The 26,524-nt window shown below is 44.3% G+C and overlaps 1 protein-coding gene across 1 annotated transcript in view; it reads left to right on the top strand.

Moving 5' to 3' along the window:
- Positions 1 to 26,524, top strand: part of myo15aa (myosin XVAa) — a 106,327-nt gene that overhangs the window by 6,525 nt on the left and 73,278 nt on the right. Inside the window, exons 4-17 of the mRNA XM_079519791.1 lie at positions 700 to 809; positions 1,704 to 1,778; positions 4,091 to 4,181; positions 6,682 to 6,785; positions 6,925 to 6,988; positions 7,840 to 7,953; positions 8,199 to 8,360; positions 9,151 to 9,264; positions 21,372 to 21,430; positions 21,709 to 21,832; positions 22,673 to 22,768; positions 22,917 to 23,048; positions 24,371 to 24,496; positions 24,982 to 25,059. Of these exons, the coding sequence (XP_079375917.1) occupies positions 700 to 809; positions 1,704 to 1,778; positions 4,091 to 4,181; positions 6,682 to 6,785; positions 6,925 to 6,988; positions 7,840 to 7,953; positions 8,199 to 8,360; positions 9,151 to 9,264; positions 21,372 to 21,430; positions 21,709 to 21,832; positions 22,673 to 22,768; positions 22,917 to 23,048; positions 24,371 to 24,496; positions 24,982 to 25,059 (1,449 nt within the window). The remainder of the gene's footprint in view (positions 1 to 699; positions 810 to 1,703; positions 1,779 to 4,090; positions 4,182 to 6,681; positions 6,786 to 6,924; positions 6,989 to 7,839; positions 7,954 to 8,198; positions 8,361 to 9,150; positions 9,265 to 21,371; positions 21,431 to 21,708; positions 21,833 to 22,672; positions 22,769 to 22,916; positions 23,049 to 24,370; positions 24,497 to 24,981; positions 25,060 to 26,524) is intronic.

Here is a 26,524-nt window from a genome sequence, read left to right as displayed (position 1 = left end):
ACACCACTCGCATCCCATAATGACACCACCGCTCACACCACTCTGCATCCCATAATGACACCACCGCTCACACCACTCGCATCCATAGAGTAAAAGGATAGAGACCGAACCGGAGCGCTAGCCCCGCCCCCAAGCTATTCATTTCAGTGGAAGTTGCTCAGTGGCGTTTTGAAGCACCCGGAAGACTTCCGGAAGTACAATTATAACTCAATGGCTCGAGCGAGCCGGAAGTTTAGCCTAGCCTAGCCCCGGACCTCAAATTTGGGGTCCGGGGCTGACGCACATGACGTCATGAACGTCCGTCCACCTCCATGAAAGTGCTGCAGTTCCACATTTCGCCAGTAGGTAGTGGCAGCTTCAACGTTGGATAGCCTTACTGGGGGCTTGCTCACATCCCATAATGTGTTAGGGACAAGATGACGTACATTTTCCCTTCATTGTCAATGGTGTTTTTAAAACAAACATTGAACTAAAAACAGACATTAAACCTGTATATAGGAGGGGCTACAACACAGCCATGCAAAATAACACTGACAGCTATGAGGTGTCGAAAGCTTTCCCAGCATAGCAACTATTTGCATTGGCATTAATTGGACAATCGCTTTTTGGGCTGGGGTTTATTAGCGAAGGGCTAATTGAACTGAGAGCATTTCAAATGTTCTTTTTGCTTCTCTCTCTCTCTCTCTCTCTCTCTCTCAGACCTACATCGGTAGTATTCTGATGTCGGTGAACCCCTATAAGATGTACGAAATCTACGGGGATGACATGGTCCAGAAGTACAAGGGTCACGCTCTGGGAGAGAACCCCCCGTAAGACACCCTCTCTCTCTCTCTCTCTCTCTCTCTCTCTCTCTCTCTCTCTCTCTCTCTCTCTCTCTCTCTCTCTCTCTCTCTCTCTCTCTCTCTCTCCCTCTCCCTCTCTCACACCGCTTTATCCCATCCCATGCACTACCACAGTGGTTTTCAACCCTTTTCATACCAAGGATGGTATTTGAGACACGGACCACCATTTGATGACATTTAGCCTCAGACTCAGACCCAAAACTAAAGAATATTTTGTTGTTGTTGAATTTTGTCCACAATTCTTTCCAAATTGATGTTGGTATAGCCTACGAGAGACAACACACACATTCTCCTACATTAACTCATGAGAGTGTAAAATGAAACCAAATGGACCTGTACGGGTCCATTTGGTTTTATTTTACACTCTGTGACTACAGATCCCATATAATGTCAATGTTTCAGATCGAATTCCCCATGCTGACATGTCCACATGTTGCGGAGTGGACACAGGATACATTATGTGGCATATTCTGTGCCATATGATCTCCTCACATCAGGATCATGGGTTTCACCGTTGGTTTAGTTGTCACAGTTGGTTTAAAATTGTCAGTGTCCTGTTCTCTGCCCTCCGTTACGCCGGGGCTCCACCGGACGCGTTGCGTCTCCGTCACGTGCGTCAATAAACGAACCGGGGCAATTTTAATGCAGTCACGCAACGCGGGCAGTGGAGCCACCCTTCATTGATCAAAAAGGGAACATTCCCTGACGGTGACGGAGACGCGACGCTGACCCGCCCGGTGGAGCCCCGGTGTTAGTCTTAACACCAATTTGGGAACCCATCTGCAAAATGGAAAACAGTGAGTCAACAGTCTGTCTCGAGTCGAGGCTAGTCTAACACTTAGCTCTTTCTCCTCTCTTAAGACATCTGTTTGCCATAGCAAACGCCTCCTATTCCAAAATGATGGATGCCAAACACAACCAAGTTATAATAATCAGGTAAAAAAAATCTTTTACTTCTTATTTATGTCTGTGTCCACGTGTCTGTCTGTCTGTCTGTCTGTCTGTCTGTCTGTCTGTCTGTCTGTCTGTCTGTCTGTCTGTCTGTCTGTCTGTCTGTCTGTCTGTCTGTCTGTCTGTCTGTCTGTCTGTCTGTCTGTCTGTCTGTCTGTCTGTCTAGCTGTCTGTCTGTCTGTCTGTCTGTCTGTCTGTCTGTCTGTCTGTCTGAATGTATTTTCTCTCCCGTTTAGAGGTTTAAGCATCGTGCACATTACATGCATGCCGTGTCAGTGAGCTCTCCATCTCCTGGTGGAATAGTGTTTGTAAATTCATGAGTGTCTGTCTGTGGACGACTTAATTTAACCCAGCAGGTTCTGTCACACTCTCCTCACCTCTCCACGTCAAAATCGATCTCCTTGAGGAGCACACACACACCTACAGCACACACGCACGCACGCACACACACACACACACAGTCTTCACACACCCACACACACTCAAACAGAACCTGTTCACATGTGAGTCTAGTACTCCTTTACATATGTACAGATACTCTCACACAGCTACTTGGGCATGTGCAGAAATCTTTGAACACACACACACACACACACGCTCAAACACGCACACGCACACCTGCATCACTAAACCTGTGTTCTGAAGGAGACACCTGTAAGGAAAGCCCAGCCATGTCTGAGCCAGGAGGAGATCATGTCACATTAATGCGTGTGCGCGTTTGTGTGTGTGTTTGTGTGTGCGCGAGTGTGTGTGCGCACAGGTGCGTGCGTGTGTGTGTCACAGTGAGTGTCTGAGATATCTGTGTGCGATTGTGCTTCAAATTCTTTGAGATTATGTGTGATTGCACGCGTGCGGCCTCATACCGTATGTGACCTATGTTTGGGTGTGTATGCACCTCTGTGTGTCCTACAGTTAACTGAGGGTATCAAATAATGGCCCGTTTTTGGCTAAAGAGACGAGGGGCTGAAACCCTACGCTGGAATGCGGTTAGGGTGTCAATATCCTAACCAACAGTCACACACACACACATGTGCACGCACACACGTACACACGTGCACAGACAAATGCACGTGCACAGACGCATTTCCCCCCTCTTAACTAACTGAGATAATTGTGGTATTTAGAGTTGGCAGTGTGTGTGTGGTAGAAGGAGAGAGCAGTTTCTATTGGTTTAACACAAAAGTAAAGCCCAGACCTCCATTAGTCAGGTCTCAGGTGGTCACTTGAGTCAATTAAACCAATGACTTCACAGGCATGCTGCCGTGAGCCAGTCAGCGAGAGGGATCGCATACAGTACTGTCTCACGTTAGCTGATTAATAGAAACTCGCTTAAAGCCAACACCTTGGCTTTACCAGGACTTTAGCCTTAATAGACTAATAGTGCAACAGCAAGGTGAGGTAAAGTGAAAGGTATTCTGTTACTCTACAATGGAACCACACAGTGACAACTGAACTGAGTGCACTGTGGGAATGAAAAAAAACTCTAGTAAGCCAGTACTTTTTTTACTTTATTGAGTCAGTCACATTTACAATTCCTTGTAAAATAAATACATTTTCTTTTCACATTTATGCTCCATGTCACTGTTGTTATCAGCTGACTTTGACCCATTCATATTTTGTTTGTGTGCATACATATACAGACAAAATACAACCCCCCAACACCTATAGTTCAAACAATAAAATAAAATAAAAATAAATAAAGAGATAGGCCCATGTTAAACTACAACATTTCATTAATTTATCTGTAGACCTATAAGGGTAACATACATTTAATACAAGTAGACACAAAATATAAAACAAAAAACGAAAAAAGGGGTGGGGGGAGGGGGTAGGCTTTGTTAGGCTTTGTTTTGTGATGTTTATAGGGCGGCTGTTGCTCAGGAGGTAGAGCAGGTCGTCCAATGATCCATGGGTCGGCGGTTCGATTCCCGGCTCCTCCTGTCTACATGTCGAAGTGTCCTTGGGCAAGACACTGAACCCCAAATTGCTCCTGATGTGCTGGTTGGTACCTTGCATGGCTTCCGCCGCAATCGGTGTATGAATGTGTGTGTGAATGGGTGAATGTAATGCACAATCTATGTAAAGCGCCTTGGATAAAGGCGCTATATAAATGCACCATTTACCATTTACCATTTGTTCCATTTCCTGGGACATGATGTAACAAATTGCCCACGTTAACATTGGACAGAGTTTATTCTTGTGATTGCGTTGTGTCTTCATGTGTGTAAAAGGTGGCTGTCATGGATAGTATACTAGAGTCGGTCATGTGGTTTAATAAACGCATCCCTTTTTTGCAGTGGGGAGAGTGGTTCTGGGAAAACAGAGGCCACCAAGCTGGTCCTGCGCTACCTGGCAGCAATACACCAAAAGCACAACACCACACAACAGGTATATATACACACACACACACACACACACACACACACACACACACACACACACACACACACACACACACACACACACACACACACACACACACACACACACACACACACACACACACACACACACACACTGTTGTCGATTAAATAATCGTCCAAACATGAAGGAATGACAAAGTTCTTCAGGGTGAAGTATTGAGAATTTATTAAGAAGATTCAGCAGAGAAACAACATACAGAGAGTGAGGAACAGGCCTCCTTGCCTGTTCCAGCAGCCCCTCCGGGCGCAAGCTTCCTCAACCCTATTCTCAGACAGTCCTTATAGTCTTGTCTTAACAGAGATGCTATACAAAATGTTCATATAAGGATCTGTGCTAAAGATAAGGGTGACACATAAATAAGTATACCTTTGCTGACAGCATGGAGGAGTCAAGTCAGCTGTTAGATTGACAGCTGCATGAATTAGACTGAGCACATTGGTGAGCAAAGAGACTTAATGGAAGGAAGATAAATACACAATAATGCATATATTTGGCACTGTAGTTGGCATTCTAAAATTCCCCTTACAACACACACACACACACACACACACACACACACACACACACACACACACACACACACACACACACACACACACACACACACACACACGCACACACACACACGCACGCACGCATGCATGCACGCAAATGCAGGCTTGCGCAGGGGTATATTACTGCATTGGAAAGATATACAGACACACACAGGGAACCATGGGTTAAAACGAGAACAAATCTAGCTGTTGTCTTTTTGTGATGTTTTGATAATTAACAATCATCTCTGTATCTCTGGCGGCTCTCTGTCCGTGGTGCAGATTGAGGTAAATGCATCTGGTTGTTGTCACATTCCCGTGTCCTCCTGCTTGCATTGCTGTGATTTTGTTTGTTGCATGTGGCTTTTATTATTGTGGCCGTTTGTCAACTTTTTCCCCCGCATCTCACTCATTCAATAAATGCTTGTAATCATCATAATGTCATATGACAGTGTGATAACATTGTGGTTTGGTGTTTGTGAACTTCTTGTGAGGGTTTTTCTTTCCTGTCCTGCTTGTAGCACAAGGTCTGATTTAAACTTTGTTGTACGGTGGTGTCGTGTGCCAAAAATAGCCGATCAACAACAAGCTCACAACAACCCATTGCATGGATTTGTGACGCATTGTGAGCTTGTTTCTCTGTTATCTCGGCAAAGTCAAAGTTGTACGATTAGTCACAGACGTTACCGCAGTGAAATTTGTTCTCCGCATTTGACCCATCTCTTGGAACGGTGAGCCGCAGCGTGCGCCGCGTTCGGGAATCATTAGTTGATTTGACCCCCAATCCAACCCATTGATGCTGAGTGCCAAGCAGGGAGGCATTGGGTCCCATTTTTACAGTCTTTGGTATGACCCAGCCGGGGATCGAACCCCGACCTCCCAGTTTCAGGGTGGACACTCTAACCACAAGTGCACTGTCTGGTGCGACACCATCTCACCACAGGATATAAATGAAGCATATTCAGTGAATCACTGATCAGGGACGTGCACACATAGATATCAAAGGGGGCTTCAGCCCCTGCCCTTTTACCCGTCTGTAAAACAACTGCCCTCTCCATGCAGACCATGAATGCAGCATTTACTATGGTGCCCTCCTCTCCTTTCCATGCCATACCGGAAGGCAGCATTCAGGAGAATTGTTTTTTTCCCCCGAAGTCTCCTGAACTTGAACGCAGCATTTTGCATTGAACTAATTTGTTTCGAAAGCCATGTCGTACACACCGCATCTCCAGTAGATAAAGAGTGCAGGGTTGCACCCTGATCTACTAAATTGCTGATCTACAAGCTCTCAACACGTCACAGCACGACGCGTTGTGAGCTTGTAGATCTGCTATTTTCGCTATGTTGGGCCAAAAGTGCATGCCCTCTTTTGGGATTTCAGCCCCTGTCTCTCTAACACTCTCTGCACGTGCCTGTCACTGATTGTGGATTCATGTTGTAACTGTGAATGCTCCTTATAGATTCATGTTGTAACTGTGAATGCTCCTTATAGATTCATGTTGTAACTGTGAATGCTCCTTATAGATTCATGTTGTAACTGTGAATGCTCCTTATAGATTCATGTTGTAACTGTGAATGCTCCTTATAGATTCATGTTGTAACTGTGAATGCTCCTTATAGATTCATGTTGTAACTGTGAATGCTCCTTATAGATTCATGTTGTAACTGTGAATGCTCCTTATAGATTCATGTTGTAACTGTGAATGCTCCTTATAGATTCATGTTGTAACTGTGAATGCTCCTTATAGATTCATGTTGTAACTGTGAATGCTCCTTATAGATTCATGTTGTAACTGTGAATGCTCCTTATAGATTCATGTTGTAACTGTGAATGCTCCTTATAGATTCATGTTGTAACTGTGAATGCTCCTGTGTTGTAACTGTGAATGCTCCTTATAGATTCATGTTGTAACTGTGAATGCTCCTTATAGATTCTTGAGGCCGGTCCTCTTCTGGAATCTTTTGGAAATGCCAAAACCGTTCGTAATGATAACTCCAGCCGCTTCGGGAAATACATAGAAGTGTTTCTGGAGCAGTGAGTATGAAACTAAATTGGGCCTTATTGTCCGTTTCTGTCTTACTTAGATGCTTGAGTTGCTTTCAAGCCATGCGGATCTCTAGTAGAACCTTTTGGGATGTACTCAGCATCGCTTTAATATTACTTCCTACTACAGGGGTGTGATCAGTGGTGCCATAACCTCTCAATATCTTCTGGAAAAGTCCCGAATCGTCTTCCAGGTAACACATTCCATGCATATAAGCGCACACACAGACATGCACACACACACACGCACGCACGCACACAAAATAGCTTTTGTGTTGTTTATGTGTGCATGCGTGATTGTGTGTGTCCATGCATTGTGGATTCTACACAAACAACAACATTTGTGTATTGTGCATTGTATATAGTCATAGCACATCATAGTAGCCTACATATGTGACCAGATTTGACTGAGAGACTGCCATCGCGCAAATTCCAGCTTTTCACCAGAGCAGAAAACCTTTTTTTTTTTTTTAAATGAGTTTATAGCACATGCAGACTCTTCACATACTAGAGCATGTCTGAAATAAGTGTCAGAGCTGAAATCGACATGTAAATATGAAATAAATGCTTAAACATGTAGCTAGGTGTAATGTTAGAGACCACAGAAGTGAACCTTTCAAGCCTGTTTTCTCAACTCGCTGTTTTCTGCAAGACATTACTCTATAAGCCATATCTCCAAAACTGGTGGGTCAAACTGAACAACCAATATGTCAATTTGAAGCTATGATTCCCTGCTTTCATATGACATGACAAAACGAAAATTCAAAAAAATTCAATGGCAGTCCCTCAGTCAAATTTAGTCACATATGTATAGCATAGTATAGTATATATGTATAGTTAATATGTATAGTGTCATTATATAGATATGTTCTAGTTACGTTCTTAGCTTACGCATGTTTCTTGATAAATGCATTTTATATATGTGATGTATTCCCATACTTTTGTTCCTGCCTAATGTAAATCGCTCTGGATTAAGAGCGTCTGCTAAATGCCTAAATTGTAAATTGTAAATTGTGTGTACTGTGTATGTGTGTTCTCTCTCCAGGCCAAAGATGAGAGGAACTACCATATCTTCTATGAAATGCTGGCAGGTCTGGCCCATCACCAGAGACAGGCTTTCTATCTGCAGGAAGCTGAGACTTACTATTACCTCAACCAGGTACTGTACTGTATACACAATGTAGTACAGCACAATGTCATCTGCATCATTTGTGACCCACTTTACTGAAGTCATTCAAGACATCACCCAAAACTATCTGTCTCTGTCTCTGTCTCTGTCTGTCTCTGTCTCTGTCTCTGTCTCTGTCTCTGTCTCTGTCTCTGTCTCTGTCTCTGTCTCTGTCTCTGTCTCTCTCTCTCTCTCTCTCTCTCTCTCTCTCTCTCTCTCTCCCCCTCCCCATGTAGGGAGGGGATTGTGCGATAGCAGGAAGGTGCGACGCAGAGCACTTCCAGCGTCTCCTGGCTGCCATGGAAACGCTCCACTTCACCTCCGAAGACCAGTCGGCCATCTTTAGAGTTCTGGCTTCCATTCTGCACTTGGGCAATGTTTACTTTCAGAAACATGAGGTGCACGTTGATCCTTCAAATGAATACTATTTCCCTGCTTCTCTCTCTTTTACTTCTACAGTCTACTCCCTCAATACTCCTCAACGGATACATCTTTATTCCTTATGAGACCCGAAACCAGAAAAACGTGGGCAAAAATCATTGATTATGCGGGGCTAAAATCCTTGATTATGTGATGACATTGTATGTGATTTTATGTGGTAAAATTGTAGAAAGTGGTGAAATATGTGAAAAGTTGCAAAATACGTGGTGTTTTATATGATTTAATGTGAATATGAGGGACGCTGTGAAATATGTGGGATTATATGGGATTATGTGGCCTTTTTTGAAAAAAGATTAACCCCTGCACAATCCACACCATTGGCTGATTATGCGCAGAGATGGGCAGTATTTGAAATACATACAATTTGAAATACTTTTTTTTGTATTTAAAACACATTGTAAATGTATTTTCAAATACAGAAAATACGCATTTTCTGTATTTTCAAATACATTTTCTGTATTTCAAATTCATGCACTGTATTTCAAATACTGCCCATCTCAGATTATGCGGCACACATTATGCGATCGCATAATCACTTTTTTCTGGAGGGTCTACTCTACTTTATTTAGCTCTTGCGTGTGTGTGTGTGTGTGTGTGTGTGTGTGTGTGTGTGTGTGTGTGTGTGTGTGCGTGTGCGTGTGCTACATCTCTCTCTCTCTCTCTCTCTCTCTCTCTCTCTCTCTCTCTGTCTCTCTGTCTCTCTCTCTCTCATCTCCTCTTCTCTTCTCTGTCTGTGTTGCATTACAGGCAGATGGCCAGGAGGTGGCGTCTGTTGTGAGTGCTCAGGAGATCAGGGTGGTGGCGGAGCTGCTTCAGATCTCACCAGAAGGCCTACAGAAATCCATCACCTTCAAAGTCACCGTCAGTAAACACCCCTGCGTGTGTGTGTGTGTGTGTGTGTGTGTGTGTGTGTGTGTGTGTGTGTGTGTGTGTGTGTGCGTGTATGTGTGTGCGCGCACGTGACTGTGTCTACTTGTATTACTATACTTGTGAGGTCACTCTAGATTGACCTCTGGACACCTAAAGGTCACAGCCGGGTCAAGGTTCCAAGCTGGCCTCTATCGTATCTCTCCTATTCTTTTCCTCTCCCTCTCTCATTTCTCTCCATCTCTTCGTTTCTCTGTCTCTCGCTCCAAAACACACGCACACACGCACACACACGCACGCATGCACGCACGCACGCACGCACGCACGCACGCACGCACGCACGCACGCACGCACGCACGCACGCACGCGCACATACACTCGACACACAAATAGAAGGTGATGAGGTTACGAGCCATTGTATCAGCTTCAGCACCTTTTGGCCCAACACATACAAGAGACACCAGCTGATCACAGCAGAAAATGAGACAGAGAGAGTTCAACTACACGTTTATTGCAATATATACTTAACAAGCACTATGTACATTCAAATGCAAAGAATTGCATGTGCACTGACTCTTTTGAGCCTGAAGACTATATATAAGTCACAGTAAATAACACCAGTAAGACGCCTGAGGGCGAGAAGCGGCCTCGCCCTAAGGGCGAGGTCACCCTAAGGGCGAGGTCGCGTGCACGCATCCGCCTCGTTGGCGGTAGACTGCTGGGGGAGCGCTGGCGCTTTCGGGGGTCAGACCAACATGGAATTAATTTTGTACTGGCCATATAAGGAGCATGTCTTCAGTATACAGGGTTTGATGAGGTCAGATAAACATATGGAATGTCAGAACAGGTCAGCTCCATACAGTATATGGAGATATATACGCATATCTGACTAGAGGTCTAGAGCAGGCCCTATAAGGACACAACCTTGTACCATCTGGTCCAGCAGCTTTGTGTACTTTGACAGATAAACCTAAACCCTATGTCAGTCTCTGCTACTTGGCGTATTATCTTATTGAGTGAGTGTGCAGCTGTGAGGTTCTGTGTCTCTGTGTCTGTCCTACCGGCTCCCTCTGCTGGAACCTGTTGATCACCCTCCTCCAGATTCTGTCCAAACAAATCGCAAATCGTTACACACTATCTCTATAATCATGTGTTCAAGACGGATCTGTCCGATATTTCATATTCCATCCTAATTGGCTAACATTGGCTTTCAAATTTTGCAGGATTGGCCCGTTTTGAACAAAAAAACCTCAAATCATGAACGCAGCATGCAATTTACGTGAAATCTTTCACAGACTTTCCTACTAGGCTGAGGAACATATCCCACTCTTTTCACATTGGCCTGTTATAGCGCCACCAACAGGTGGATTTTTGCAAAACACATTTTTGGAACAAAATGCCTCAAATCATCCAATTTCAAAAGAGAAATGGCACCCTTTTCACATTGGCCTATTATAGCGCCACCAGGAGGCCACAACCTGACCTGCCCTGGTGGAGACCTGTGCCCCGAGGGGCACTTTATCTAGTTTTTACTATTTTGAACCAGCTCAGTGGCCTTGTGGTTAGAGTGTCCGCCCTGAAACTGGGAGGTCGGGGTTCGATCCCCGGCCGGGTCATACCAAAGACTGTAAAAATGGGACACAATGCCTCCCTGCTTGACACTCGGCATCAAAGGGTTGGATTGGGGGGTCAAATCAACTAATCAAATGATTCCCGAGCGCGGCACGGCTGCAGCTCACCGCTCCTTGGCTTCGTCTCACCGCTCCAAGAGATGGGTCAAATGCGGAGAACAAATATCACTGTGGTAATGTGTGTGACAAATCCTACGACTTTGACTTTGATTAACTAATTCTAAACTGACTGACTGACTGACTGACAGACTGGCTGGCTGGCTGACTGCCATCAACTCATCATTGATGGCATGGTTTAAAATAATATTAGAGTTCCACGTTGAATTTTGTCAGTGCCTTACCCCTAGCCTCGGAAACCCAGACGTTTTTATTTCCAGGGAGGGAAAAAAAAGTCTGGGACCAAGTCCACTTCAATTCGGCATAGAGTAGCGCAAACATTGATCACTCTCTCTGATTTCTGATCGTCTGCACCTTTGTTAAATTGACGCACACGCACACACGTACACACACACACTCCTCTCTCTCTCTGTCGCTCTAATTAATTAGTCTCATGTCGCGCAGCTGCGTCTAGATTCTCCCGGCGGATCCTGCCAGGAGCTGCCTATGCCATAGAAAGCATAGCTGGTGGACCCCAGGCTACCCCTAGATCGGCTATTTGAACTATTTTAAAAGGTTTTCCAAAATAGTAAAAAAAAAAAAGGCAAATAAGTTTAGGGATAAGGGGTGGACGCAAGATATATAGCCCTATAGTGTTAAAATCGGAGCAGCCAGGGTAACATGATCAAAATCCATCCTCTCATATCCTCTCGTTCTTTTCAGCAGAGGAAGAAAGATACTGTTTAATCTGCTATGATACGTCTTCAGTTCCCGCTCTCGACCCCATATGGACATGTCCCTGCCTTCAGTTACCTGGTCCTGTCTGTCTGTATCAGGTGGTTCACTCACAGCTCACCCTCCATTCATTATGATACCGAGAAGCAAATGTGACATGCGGGAAGCGCTACGGTATCAGCACGAGGGCCGATTCTGTTTCTCCGCAGTAATAGAATCGTCTCAAAAAACCACGGGATAACATTATATGGCGTATGAGTACGTACACACGCACGTACGTATGTACGTACGCAAGGTCGCAAGAACACACACACATTTGTATAATACGGTATATAACACAGTTTGCCGGCCACTGCTACAGAGCTGACAATGAGGTTATATCTTCCCTTCTTCTCTGGAGTCCTGCCTCAAAGCAGACCAGAGGTAGGAAACTGTCGTAGTTCCCTGATGTCATCGCTAGGGACACACGCATCAGTAAGCAGGAACTGGGGATGGCAATGAAGGACCGGATCTCGACCGCGGTCGAAAAATTATGATGATGATATATCGTTGTGGGAACAAACTTTCGTGGCATTTTTATTTAACCCTAACCCCTAACTCTAAACCTAACCATTGCCCTAAATGTAAACCTAACCCCAACCCCTAATCTTAACCCCTAATTGATTATGTCAACCTTGCCTTGATTACGACAACCGGAATGTTTCACTATTTAAGGCCTTTTAGTTAAGGCCTTTTCATATGGGCAGCGACTGACGCGCCTAGTAAGGCGTAATTTGAGGCGTATTTTGGACACGCAGAGAAGTTTAGGTGCGTTTGCACCGTTTCGTGCACATGCCCGCGGCTGACTAGACCTGTATTGCTTTTTTTTGAGGGGCGCTAGCCCCTCAAATATACAGCTTTTTGTCCTAACTTGTGTCCCATTTACCATTGACAATGAAAGGAGAATTTACATCAGGTGGACACATAGGAGGACCTACCACGCCGGCAGTGGACACTGAACCGCCTGCGCACTGGAGTCGGCTGCTTCAAATCAGCACTGAAGAGGTGGGGCTTGGCGGACAGTGCAGCATGCGAGTGCGGCGAGCCTGAGCAATCTGCCGAGCACATAATTAACACCTGCCCCCTGTACAGACCTCCTTCGGAGGCCGGCCTCTTCCATGTGGGACCAGAGACAAGGGCGTGGCTACTCGATACTGAGTTGGACATTTGAGGATGATACACGAAAGAAGAAGAAGAAGTTATCCTACAATATGACGTAATCATGCAATGACATCACAACCGTGTAATTGTTCTTTAAGAATACTTGTTCAATTCACTAAACATCAGTTAGCGACTTGCAACGAGGAAACTGAGCTGCCTTCATCCTAACAAGTTCATCTGTAAACTAGTTGTCAACACTCATTGACGGTGGAGCTGCTGTGTGAAATGTTTCACTGGACGATACATCTGGAAGGAGAACATAGAAAGGACCAGGGTGCTGCTGTGGTGGTCGGACACGATATCTACTGCTTTGAAGGAGACAGAAACCAGAGGGGAAGAGATCACATTGATGTGCAGATCTTCAACACAGTGTCTTTATGCTGGAGGAAGTTGACCCCAATAATGCCTGGAACAGGAGAACGCCACCTTGAGGTTCCCTGCAGGCGCTACCGCCACACAGCTGTTCTGATAGAATATACTGTCTACCTCTGGGGAGGGTTGACTAATAACCAAGGTTGCTGCAACGTGCTTTATGCATTTGATGTCGACGCCCACAGATGGTTCAAACCACAGGTTTCTGGGAATGTTCCAGTTCGGAGGAGGCACCACTCAGCCTGTGTCTTGGGGAAGGGCATGTTTATCCATGGAGGATGGACCAAGACTGGATACAATAATGACATCGACAAGTTGGACACCACCACAATGGTCTGGTCTGAAATTAACACCAGGGGAACTCCACCTCCTTTTTCATCAGGTCAATCTGCAACTATCATCGGGACAAAGATGTTTGTATTTGGAGGCCGGGGGAGGGGTCAGCACTACAACACCATCAGAGTGTTTGACACAGAGACCCACCTTTGGCTGAGCACACCTTCTACACAGCCTCTTCCAGAAGGACGTTGGTGTCATTCAGCCTCTACCTACAAGGGAGAGCTGTACATATTTGGTGGTGAAGGCAGGGAAGGCTACCAGTACCAGAACTTCAATGATGTGTGGAAATTCAGTCCAGAGACCTTCTGCTGGAAGAAGGTTGAGCCCAAGAGGAAAGGACTGCCTCTGAAGTCTAGGATGTGCTGTTGCATGATGGGAGATCGTATCATCCTCTTTGGAGGATACAAAGTCCTCACACCCTCTGGTGACCTGTATGTCTTAGACTTCAGTCCTAGCCTGAAGACATTATGTAAGCTAGCAGTTATTCAGTACGGTCTGGAGCAGTCTGGACTCCCACACAACATCAGGTGGGAACTGGCAGCCATGCCTAGCAACAGCAACTGAGAAAATAAACATAGTCCTCTAAACAAACACACTAAAACTAAACTAAAACAGTGAGACCTGCACTAAAACAAATAAAACTGTTCACACATTTAAAGCCAGGCGTTTCCTCGGGCGCCCTTTTACCTGTGCCAGGCAAAAAACACAGAACAACTACAAAAAGAGGACCCTGTGACGTTGTTTCCGTCGCTCCATTTGACCTCTGACCTTCACTAGCATGAAACACTGATCTGACCTTCACTAGCATGGAACACTGATCTGACCTTCACTAGCATGAAACACTGATCTGACCTTCACTAGCATGAAACACTGATCTGACCTTCACTAGCATGAAACACTGATCTGACCTTCACTAGCATGAAACACTGATCTGACCTTCACTAGCATGAAACACTGATCTGACCTTCACTAGCATGAAACACTGATCTGACCTTCACTAGCATGAAACACTGATCTGCTAACCGGAGCATCGCGCTAATCTTTTATTGACCTCCTAACATCGTGCCTCACCTCATATCACCTCATCTGAGCTTCAATTCGGAGATAAACGCTGCTAAAGACCCTATGTGTCTGAGCAAATCGACATGTTACATCATGATGATGTACGATGATAAGAGCGCCCCTCACTTCACACGGGTGTGATGTTTTTACGCCCGCGCCCCTCATGAGCAAACCTGGAGCAGTACCTGTCGTTGCTCCAGACCCTCATGAGCAAACCTGGAGCAGTACCTGTCGTTGATCCAGACCCTCATGAGCAAACCTGGAGCAGTACCTGTCGTTGATCCAGACCCTCATGAGCAAACCTGGAGCAGTACCTGTCGTTGATCCAGACCCTCATGAGCAAACCTGGAGCAGTACCTGTCGTTGATCCAGACCCTCATGAGCAAACCTGGAGCAGTACCTGTCGTTGCTCCAGACCCTCATGAGCAGACCTGGAGCAGTACCTGTCGTTGATCCAGGCGACCATGAGCCTTTCCTTCACGAGGACCTAAAAAGAAAGTCCCCATATAGTCAAGTTTGTCCTTTGAGGGGAGACTACCATAACAAACTGACTATGATGAACTTGTAGATTGATGAACTGATAAACTCACTAATAAAATAATAAAATAGGATCCTCTTGGCAGAGGGTGTCGATCTCCTCACTGAAGTCTATCGAAGTCTATCCTGAAGCTGTCTTTCTCTTTATTCTTAATCTCCTTTTGCTGGTGTGTATATTTATATATGTACTCGTTATTTTTTGTTGTTGCAGTAATTATTATTGTTATTATCCAATACCTATCATGTGAGGAAACAGAGTATGAAGTGTACAAAGACGTGACAGAGAAAGAGGACAATGATGTATTTGTATTTATGCTGTGTGGGGAAATGAAATGTTTTGTTCTTTAAAATGTTAAAAACCAAATAAAAATATATAAAAAAAAAAAGAAAAGTTTGTCCTTTGTCCTTTTATGCTCTTTTCCACATACAGTATGCTGTGCACCACTCAACTCATACAGCACACTGTACACGTACTCATACAGCACACTGTACACGTACTCATACAGCACACTGTACACGTACTCATACAGCACACTGTACACGTACTCATACAGCACACTGTACACGTACTCATACAGCACACTGTACACATACTCATACAGCACACTGTACACATACTCATACAGCACACTGTACACGTACTCATACAGCACACTGTACACGTACTCATACAGCACACTGTACACATACTCATACAGCACACTGTACACGTACTCATACAGCACACTGTACACGTACTCATACAGCACACTGTACACGTACTCATACAGCACACTGTACACGTACTCATACAGCACACTGTACACATACTCATACAGCACACTGTACACGTACTCATACAGCACACTGTACACGTACTCATACAGCACACTGTACACATACTCATACAGCACACTGTACACATACTCATACAGCACACTGTACACGTACTCATACAGCACACTGTACACGTACTCATACAGCACACTGTACACATACTCATACAGCACACTGTACACATACTCATACAGCACACTGTACACGTACTCATACAGCACACTGTACACATACTCATACAGCACACTGTACACGTACTCATACAGCACACTGTACACGTACTCATACAGCACACTGTACACGTACTGTACAAGCACACGGCAGGGTTTTCTTTGCACTGGTATTTCCCATTCACTTCTTTACTTACTCTTACTGCCCCAGAGATGTGACACTTTATCTCCCTTCCAGGATAGGATTGTGTTTGCTGGAAACACAAGGCTTTTATACTGTATATATTTTCTTATATTATTGTTTAGTTCTTTGCTTGTATAGCCACAAACCTGTCTCCTTCTGTTATACGTGCTGATCCTCGTTAGCCGACACCACACAGTGACATATGGTGTCTTCTAGGTGTCCAGGGGAGAGTTCATCCTGCATGTCTTTTTTATCCGTTTCAGATCCATGTCTTTACTTAAACGTAGTAATCAGCGTTTTACGGCACATTCGCCTGCCTTTGATTAGGGCATGCATTCTGCTGGATCGGCAGGATTCCAAAATGTTCTCCATGTGGAGTGTACAGCGTTCAAACCCTGCTTAAGGTGGTGGTGGTGGTCGTCATCATCCGTGTCTTGTCTATCATTCGCCATCCTATAAAAGCCGTAATTTGTAACTAATCCTGTTCTGAACTCTTCCAGCTGCATCCCATGCTTTTGCATCTTCTCTCTGTCGTTGTTGTTAATCCTCCTTGCCATTCAGTCCTCCTTCTGTCTTCACCTTCTTTGATGTTCCTCAAACAATCATTTCCTGGTTGGACAGAGAGAGACGATTCTTGTCACTTTGACCGTTTCAGTGGAGCCTCATTCAGTGAATGAGCATGTTGATGGACAAGAGAGAGAGAGAGAGAGAGAGAGAGAGAGAGGAAGGATTGCATTTTAAGTACTTCTTATCATGATGAGATCTGTGGCTGACACACACACACACACACACACACACGCACGCACGCACGCACGCACGCACACACACACACACACACACACACACACACACACACACACACACACACACACACACACACACACACACACACACACACACACACACACACACAAACACACACACACACACACACACACACACACACACACACACAAACAGAGTCATTTTGTATAATTGAGTTGCTAATTATGTAGGAGTCACGTATATAGCTCCTATGTAACAGGAGAGCCAGTCTACTTTGACAGACGAATAGATAGATATCTACATTCATCCGCCACTAGAATTGGTGGTGTAAGATGGTGGGTCTGTGACCACATGAGACTACAGGCAATAATAATTTCCTCGCTCGAGAGGAAGTGTGTGTGTGTGTGTGTGTGTGTGTGTGTGTGTGTGTGTGTGTGTGTGTGTGTGTGTGTGTGTGTGTGTGTGTGTGTGTGTGTGTGTGTGTGTGTGTGTGTGTGTGTGTGTGTGTGTGTGTGTGTGTGTGTGTGCGTGCGTGCGTGCGTGCGTGCGTGCGTGCGTGCGTGCGTGCGTGCGTGCGTGCGTGCGTGCGTGCGTGCGTGCGTGCGTGCGTGCGTGCGTGCGTGCGTGCGTGCGTGCGTGCGTGCGTGCGTGCGTGCGTGCGTGCGTGCGTGCGCCCAGTCCCGGTGGGAGCAAGAGGTTTCAAGTATCATTGCGCCTTATCTGATTGAATCCCAAAACTCTCTCTTAACACAGCCGACGCGAATCGCGTATCAATACGTTATCAATTAATCAAACGTCGGGTGCGAACCACATATCCATACGTTTTAATCACTTTTTTATAGCATACTTTCATTCATCTTTTTACCCACCCGGACAATGAAGAACCATCCCCCTATCATTGCTGCTTATTCCCGCTCACGTGATCAAAAAAACAGGAGGTCGGGCCGCTTTACGTGTAGAAGCCTGTGTAAAATGGACGCGCCCATGCCGATCTAGTCGGTGTGTGAAAAGAATCAAATTTCACCTAACCTCGCCTCACCAGGCTTTCCTCCACCTATTGGCTTTCACACAACACTATACTACTCGATTCCCCCCTCCCCTCCTGTTTCTCCTGCAGGAGGAGGGCCTTGCGAGATGGGGGCTCTGTCCTACTCCTGGCTCTGTCTCTCGGGAAAAAAATGAACGGATCGCTGCCTAAACACATATGCACCGGATCCGATCGGCATTGCATTGCATAACGTCTGCAACACACATGGACAGATGCATGTTTCCTTCTTCATACTGTAGCGACCAAACGATCCCCGAGCCTACAATACTATGAACTAACAAACGAACTACAGTATCGAGAGGGGCCGCCATGACAACAGACAGTCTACCGTTGGGGGATCACGTATCGCCATGCAGAGCCGTCATAATCGGAGATCGCTCGGACGTGTGATTGTAACGCTTTTTTATTCATTATAATTGTAGTGATAAGACCGCAATGAACGCATCGGGGACGTAATCGACCCGGGTGTAATGTATAACGAACTTTTCCGCGTCCTAAACCGTGGTGTTGTGATCCGTTGTCGTCGACATCACAGCCGGGTGAATCTTTTTTTTTTCTCCATCGCCCCCAACCTGCATGCCCAGGCATGTTCTCTTGTTAGTAAATATACTTCACTAGCTTGAAAAACAAAATCAGCTGATGATGACAACGCGTCTCACCGTTATACTATAGTTCTGAACCGAACGGTGGAATGGGACTTTTTATAGCCGTACGGATCAAGACTTTTGCTGCCCAATGTGCCCATGAACCCCCCCCCCCCCCAATGTTTTGCGATCAAGACAATGAGGCAATCATCATCATCATCTAAAGACAGCAGAGTTATGAAGGTTTATAGTCAGACATTGACAGGCAGATATAACAATAAACACAATAAATATGCTATACATCCTATACACCGAATGAAAGCCCTGAATGTGTACTTTTACGAGGAAAAGAGTAAACATTGATCCCATGTACAGTTTGTCATAAATTGGTTACATTGCACATTGCGCCCACCAGATATAACTGCAGAGAAGACATGGACCCGAACTCAATATTCACAAAATAAGGCATATAGCGACATATAAATACTATATACCGTATGAAACAGAAGACTCTCTGCTTTCATAAGAAAAAAACTTCTACTGTATTAATAATAAAAATCACACCCATGTGAAGTGAGTGGTGCAACTCTGTCCCATATTCTGTTCTCTGCTTATTCAATACAGCTCGCTATATACGGACTGAGGCAGAAAGTCATGTAAACCTTTTATTTACAGTTTGGTCTGTAAACTTCTACTGTAATAATACAAATCACACCCCTGTGAAGTGAGCGTTGCAACTGTTCTGTACTTATTCACTACAGCTCGCTATATACGGACTGAGACAGAAAGTCATGTAAACCTTTTATTTACAGTTTGGTCTGTAAACTTCTACTGTAATAATAAAAATCACACCCCTGTGAAGTGAGCGGTGCAACTGTTCTCTACAGTTGCGCGGTGCAACTGTAGTCCATGTCTTCTCTGAAGTTATCTGGTGGGCACAAGCTGCATTCAATAACCAATTACTGTCTAACTGTACATGGGATCAATGTTTACTCTTTTCCTCGTAAAAGTACACATTCAGGGCTTTCATTCGGTGTATAGGATGTATAGGATATTTATTGGGTTCAATTGTATATCTGCCTGTCAATGTCTCTGACTTTAAACCATCCATAACTCTGCTCGCTGTTCAAGATAACCACTTCCAGGCAAATGCAGGTGTTGCAAAAAGGTCAATATCTCCAGAATGGAACATGGTAAAATCAAAATGTATTTTTTTAATTGAAGTGGACAAGTTCAGCTTTCTTTTGATGTATGCGTGTGATTCTCGCTATAAGAGAACATTTTGCTGTGGGCCCCCGAACAAGGCCTTTGTGCAATGTTAAACGGTAGCAACATCCAAATAGGCCTGCCGAGATCTTGTAGCAATCAAAGTGTTAAGTGAATAGGTTCATAGGTTCATATGGTGGGTATTTGTAGTGCGCCCTCCATCCAGTTATTACACAGGCCTGGGGGGCGCAGTCCGAAGAAAGAGAAAATAAAGAGGAAAAACAAGAATTAGCCTCGATACCCAGGCTTTAATTTCGTCTGCGCGAAAAATGAAAGCCTGGATTTACGCATGGGCTGCACTGGCATAAACGTGGGAGTCAACCCTTCCGCGTAGGCGTTGCTTCAAATTATGTGACGTCAGGACTCTGAGCGGTGTGCACCCGTCAAAATAACACCGTGAGGAAATCATTACCAGTGGAACTTCAAACGAGGCTATGCGAGGAAAATGAGGAGAATGGCTAAAGAACCCACCACACCGTCTAAGAAAAAAACCAACGTGTGCCGACTCTGTGGAAATAACTTTGACAGTCCGTTAGAATGGTATACTCCAGCAACCAGTGGTTTCTGCTTCTGGTCGACACAATAACAGTGCTGCACTGGGGGGGAGGAGAGACCGGGGCTGACGGACAGATCGGTGAACCAATCAGGGTGCGCGCGAATCTGAGCCGCGGCCCTCCCACCTAGGCCAGAAATGTCTAGCGTTAGCTCAGGCTACTCTGTCATTAACGCTATGGTGCAACAAGCTCTTGTATAGCGTCCGTTTTTGTTCATTTCCGACGTTCTTTTGTTGGTTCACTGTTTTCTTATGGTTGTCCTCTAGCTCCAGTTAGCTCATAACGTTAGCTTCCGTTAGCTTCTGTTGCCACTCGCTCTGCGTTGCGGTGTTCAGAGTATGGGTTTTTATGCCGTTCAGACTCCCATTGGCTTAGGAGGCAGCCAATCATAATTGGTCAGTAAGGAGGCTAGGTCGCCACTAATGTCACCACTAAAGTCGTCTTTACGGTCGTCAGTAGTGGTGGGTGCAAATGTAGTCCAGGCGCCTGGCAAAAAAACATAGAAGACAAATAAGACTATAGACTTGAACGCAGTCACACTGGAAAGAACTCTGTCAGTCAGTCACAACAGGAGGAGGGAGTAATATATGATAATGGCAAGAGACTATTATATCATACACATGGCAAACACACATGGGCAATCTCCACTACTAAGCATGTAATGTGTAATGTTAAAATAGTTACTGAAATAAACATCATGATAGTGTGGTTTATTATGACTCCCTGTCCGTCCACTCTACAGGAGACCATGAGAGAGAAGATCTATACCCCTCTGACTGTGGAGAGTGCTGTTGATGCCAGGTGAGAGGACTTCAATACCCAGAAGACACTGCATGCAATACAAAATAAAATCCAATTAGATTGCAACATATTCTTAATACTTAGCAGAAAAACTGTGGAATTTCAGTACTGAAATATGTTTAATATTCCCCAAGAAAAGTGTCAACTATAAAGTATAACATACTGTAGCCTTGTGTTGTCATACTCCTTTACTCCTATACTTCACACCAGCCTAGCAAACAAAGCAAAACCTGTCTGTTTAGGCTCACCTCTAATCCACACAAAACTCTATCCTCCAGAGATGCTGTTGCCAAGATCCTGTACTCGCTGCTCTTCCATTGGTTAACCCAGAGGATCAACGCCCAGGTGTATCCCTGCCAACATGCCCTCTCTATCTCCATACTGGACATTTACGGATTTGAGGTCAGGCCCATTAAAACCGGGAAAGCATGCTATTTTAGATTTCTTTCATTAGCTATTCAAAAATAGCAAATATACACAAAAATGGCAGATATACAGTGTGGCTAGCCTGGAACTCACCTATGCTTTTTATGGCATAGGCAGCTCCCGGCAGGATCCGCCGGGAGAAACTATGCACAGCTGCTAGACATGAGACTAATTAATTAGAGCGACAGAGAGAGAGAGGAGTGTGTGTGTGTGTGTACATGTGTGCGTGTGTGTCCATTTAACAAAGGTGCAGACGATCAGAAATCAGCAGAGAGTGAGTGATGTTTGCACTACTCTATGCCGAATTGAAGTGGACTCGGACCCAGACTTTCTTTTTCTCCCTGGAAATAAAAACTTCTGGGTTTCCGAGGCTACAGTGTGGCAAGCTTGTGCATCTGCTATATTTGAACATTTTTGAAAGATCTTGTGAAAGTGTGAGAGCTACTGATTTAGAAGGCAATTGTAGAATCGGCCTCAGGGTTAAAGTGTTGGAACTCAGGGTTCTGGTAATGCCTTCTATTCCCATGGAATGTGTTGTGATTCTGGTAATGCCTTCCCATGGAATGTGTTGTGATGCATCAATATTGACCACATGATCCCTGGGTACCCTTTCTGGGCGTGTTATAATAGGCAAACATGGAGATTTGTGGTGTAGAGCGGTAAAAAGGAGGGGACCAGTCACCAAATATTTTTCTCCCCTCCTGTCTCTTCTTGTGCAGCTAAAGAGACAAGCCGTGAGGATGAGTTACGTCATAGAAAAAAAATAAAAATAATAACCACCCACTTTTTACATTTGTGCGTTTGTGTGCATATCAGGATCTGGCCTTCAACAGCTTTGAGCAACTTTGCATTAATTATGCAAACGAGTATCTTCAGTTCTTCTTCAATCGTATCATATTCAGGGAGGAACAGGTGATTGCACGTCACACACACACACACACACACACACACACACACACACACACACACACACACACACACACACACACACACACACACACACACACACACACAATATTATATACTACATACTGTACTGTGTTCATGTATGTCTGTACAGGAGGAGTACATGAGGGAGCAGATCCCGTGGCAGGACATCCAGTTCAACGACAACCAGCCTGTCATGGACCTCATTGCTGCTAAGCCTCATGGGATACTGAGGATTCTCGACGACCAGGCCTGCTTCCCTCAGGTGTGAACAGGGGAGGTGGACGGAATGTACACTCAGTCATGTGGATACACACGCACTCAAGCAAGCACATGCACGCATGGTCGCACACGCATCCACACATGCATGCACACACACACAAAGCACGGACTGTAATGGAGAAAATGATTATCTTCTAAAGACGAAGGATTGACAATGTTGAAAGATCGTGATCACAACGGAACAGACTTATAGCTTGTTACGTAGACAGCTCTAGAATTGCATTTTATGTAGTCATAGCACTTTATAGTACACATGTATAATATATTATATAGTATAGTATGTATATAGTTTACATAGATACTCCACTGTTACATTCTTAGTTTACGCATGATTCATGATAACTACTTTTTATATATGTGATGTATGCCATGCTTTTGTTATTGCTTAATGTAAATCGCTCTCGATTAAGAGCGTCTGCTAAATGCCTAAATTGTAAATTGTAATTGTAAACTGGTCTGCTGGACCAGTCCTCTCTCCATGCCCTCACAGGAGCCAAGCAGCCCCCCACGGCACAAATACCGCATTGTGCCGAATATAAGACGACTCTGATTATAAGACGACCCCCATCTTTCTAGACTCATTTGTGGAAAAAGAACTTTGAATGTCAAATAGTCTAGTCCCCGATTATAATACGACCCCGTTTTTTTTAGGATATAGCAGTTAAAATGATTACATTGATGCTGTGAAATGTGGCTGACTAGCATTGAATGAGATTGACAAATACGTAATAATACATTATATTTGGCAATCTATTTGGCATTCTAAAATATCTATTACACTACAGGACTATAGCCATTAACACCAACTCGGCCCTCCTGGATCGCTGCCCTCCACTCCCTCCTATCCAGCATCAGGGCCTGGCCGGAGCTCTGCAGTGGTTTTAGCTCATGCTGTCAGGTTGCAGACGCAGTGGGTCTGCATAGTAGGCGGTGTGTAGGGGTCACCAACGTGTCCGTGGAAAAGACTTGGCTATGTCTGTGGCAAATTTTACATTTTCTGTTTTACATGGCATTATGTTCTTATGTTTGATCATAAACACCCAATTATTGAATGTCAGCCTCCAGGTTTTCTTCAGAATATGTATGACAATTATTTACTACGACACATTAGGAGTCCAACTAGTACTAGTGGTTCTCAAATGTTTTATTTGCAAAGACCCCCTTAACTCGGGTCCATTTGGTTCCATTTGAAAACTCTCAGAGTTACAGACCTGTTATGGTCATTCGTCCATGTCTCGGTCCAGTACTGATCATCATCATCTTCATCATTGATTGAATATCAATATGTTGTTATTCTGTCGCCAGGCAACAGACCACACCTTTCTCCAGAAGTGTCACTATCACCATGGCAACAATGAGCTGTATCAGAAGCCAAAGATGCCCCTCCCTGAGTTCACCATCAAACACTTTGCTGGCCGTGTCACCTACCAGGTACTCATCTTCTCACTTGGCAATCTTTAGTTACAGTGCATCTAGTTGGTTATAGCTCTGCAACGCTTCACTGGTCATTTTTGTCAGGTGAAACCTGACATACAACAGCGCATGAAATGTAAGCGACCAGCTAGTATAACATGTGTTTTACTGAATGCTTTCTGGAATGTTTTGACATATTGGATTGATATATTGACCACTGGTCTCTGTGATCTTGAATTTGATCTATTCTGTACTCCCCCATCCACTATGACTATGTAGTCAGAAATCACTCACTACTCATTACTACAGTACATAGTGTGTACACCAGCCAAACACTACAGTACACTACAATGATCTGTCATGTTTTCATTGTTCGACAGCAATGATTATTATAATTTTGTGTTTAATGTTTAATAGTTTATTTTCAACAATCCTCTTCTGCCCATGGGGGATGGATTTGACTTTGAATTCATGAATGCTGCTGTCATGTCATTGTCCTACAGGTCCACAAGTTCCTGGATAAGAACTATGACCAGGTCCGACAAGATGTCCTGGACCTGTTCATACACAGTAAAAACAAGGTGAGAGGTATTTTTGTATATTTTGTTTTTGTATTTTATATAACAGACAGTGGTGGAAAAAGTACTCACAATTTTTACTTTAAGTAAAAGTATACTGCAATATAGGAATACTCCTGGCATACTAACTGGCATCAAAATGTACTTAAAGCGTAAGGTGTGGGTTGTGTAGTTACCTTGCCATGATGTAACTCCAAATGTGGACAAGAAATTAAAAACAAAAGTTCCAGAAATATTGATAATTCAAAATATGCGGAAATCTGTAATTTGAACAGCCTCCTTTCCCAATCAAAACTGACCAGGTCACAATGGCCAAGTCTTCCATGTTTCTATGGCTTATTGTGCATATTGTTGTTATTGCTTATTGTCATCATGCTTGGTCCAGTCTTATCGATGCTTGCAGCTATATTGTTTCGTATTTAAACTGATTATACCGTAACTACTGAAGGCTGTACTCTTATTTGATTTTTCTGATAATTTTTCCCATAATTTGTGACTTAACCCATTTTGGGCAGGAACCCCTTTTGGTGTTAGCATTATGACGACCTACAAGCTTGTAGGTCTGCTATTTTTGAAAATTCAAAGAACGACTGACATAGAAACATAGCTTTTTCAGAAAACTGTCAGGATATAGAAGACATTTTTAGAATCTGATCTCAGGTCAAAATGGACCAGACATTTATGCTTGCCCCTGGGCTTCTGTTTAAAAACTTGAAAGAAAAGATTTTGAAAAGAAAAATGTACTTAGTTACTTTCCACCACTGATAACTGAATGCTATGCTATCAATCATGTTGACGTGACAGCTTTGCTCCTGCTAGTCTTGTGTCTGTGTGTAAACTGTACGTCTCTGTCTAGATGGTGTCAAACCTGTTCCTGCTCCTGCTAGCTAGTGTCTGTGTGTAAACTAAACTGTACATCTCTGTCCAGATGGTGTCAAACCTGTTCCTGCTCCTGCTAGCTAGTGTCTGTGTGTAAACTAAACTGTACATCTCTGTCCAGATGGTGTCAAACCTGTTCCTGCTCCTGCTAGCTAGTGTCTGTGTGTAAACTAAACTGTACATCTCTGTCCAGATGGTGTCAAACCTGTTCCTGCTCCTGCTAGCTGTGTCTGTGTGTAAACTAAACTGTACATCTCTGTCCAGATGGTGTCAAACCTGTTCCTGCTCCTACTAGCTAGTGTCTGTGTGTAAACTAAACTGCACATCTCTGTCCAGATGGTGTCAAACCTGTTCCTGCTCCTACTAGCTAGTGTCTGTGTGTAAACTAAACTGTACATCTCTGTCCAGATGGTGTCAAACCTGTTCCTGCTCCTACTAGTCTTGTGTCTGTGTGTAAACTGCACATCTCTGTCCAGATGGTGTCAAACCTGTTCCTGCTCCTACTAGTCTTGTGTCTGTGTGTAAACTGTACATCTCTGTCCAGATGGTGTCAAACCTGTTCCTGCTCCTACTAGTCTTGTGTCTGTGT

This window comes from Electrona antarctica, assembly GCF_951216825.1.
Source record: "Electrona antarctica genome assembly, chromosome: 14".
NCBI lineage: Eukaryota > Metazoa > Chordata > Actinopteri > Myctophiformes > Myctophidae > Electrona > Electrona antarctica.
This window is presented reverse-complemented; position numbering and strand designations above follow the sequence as displayed.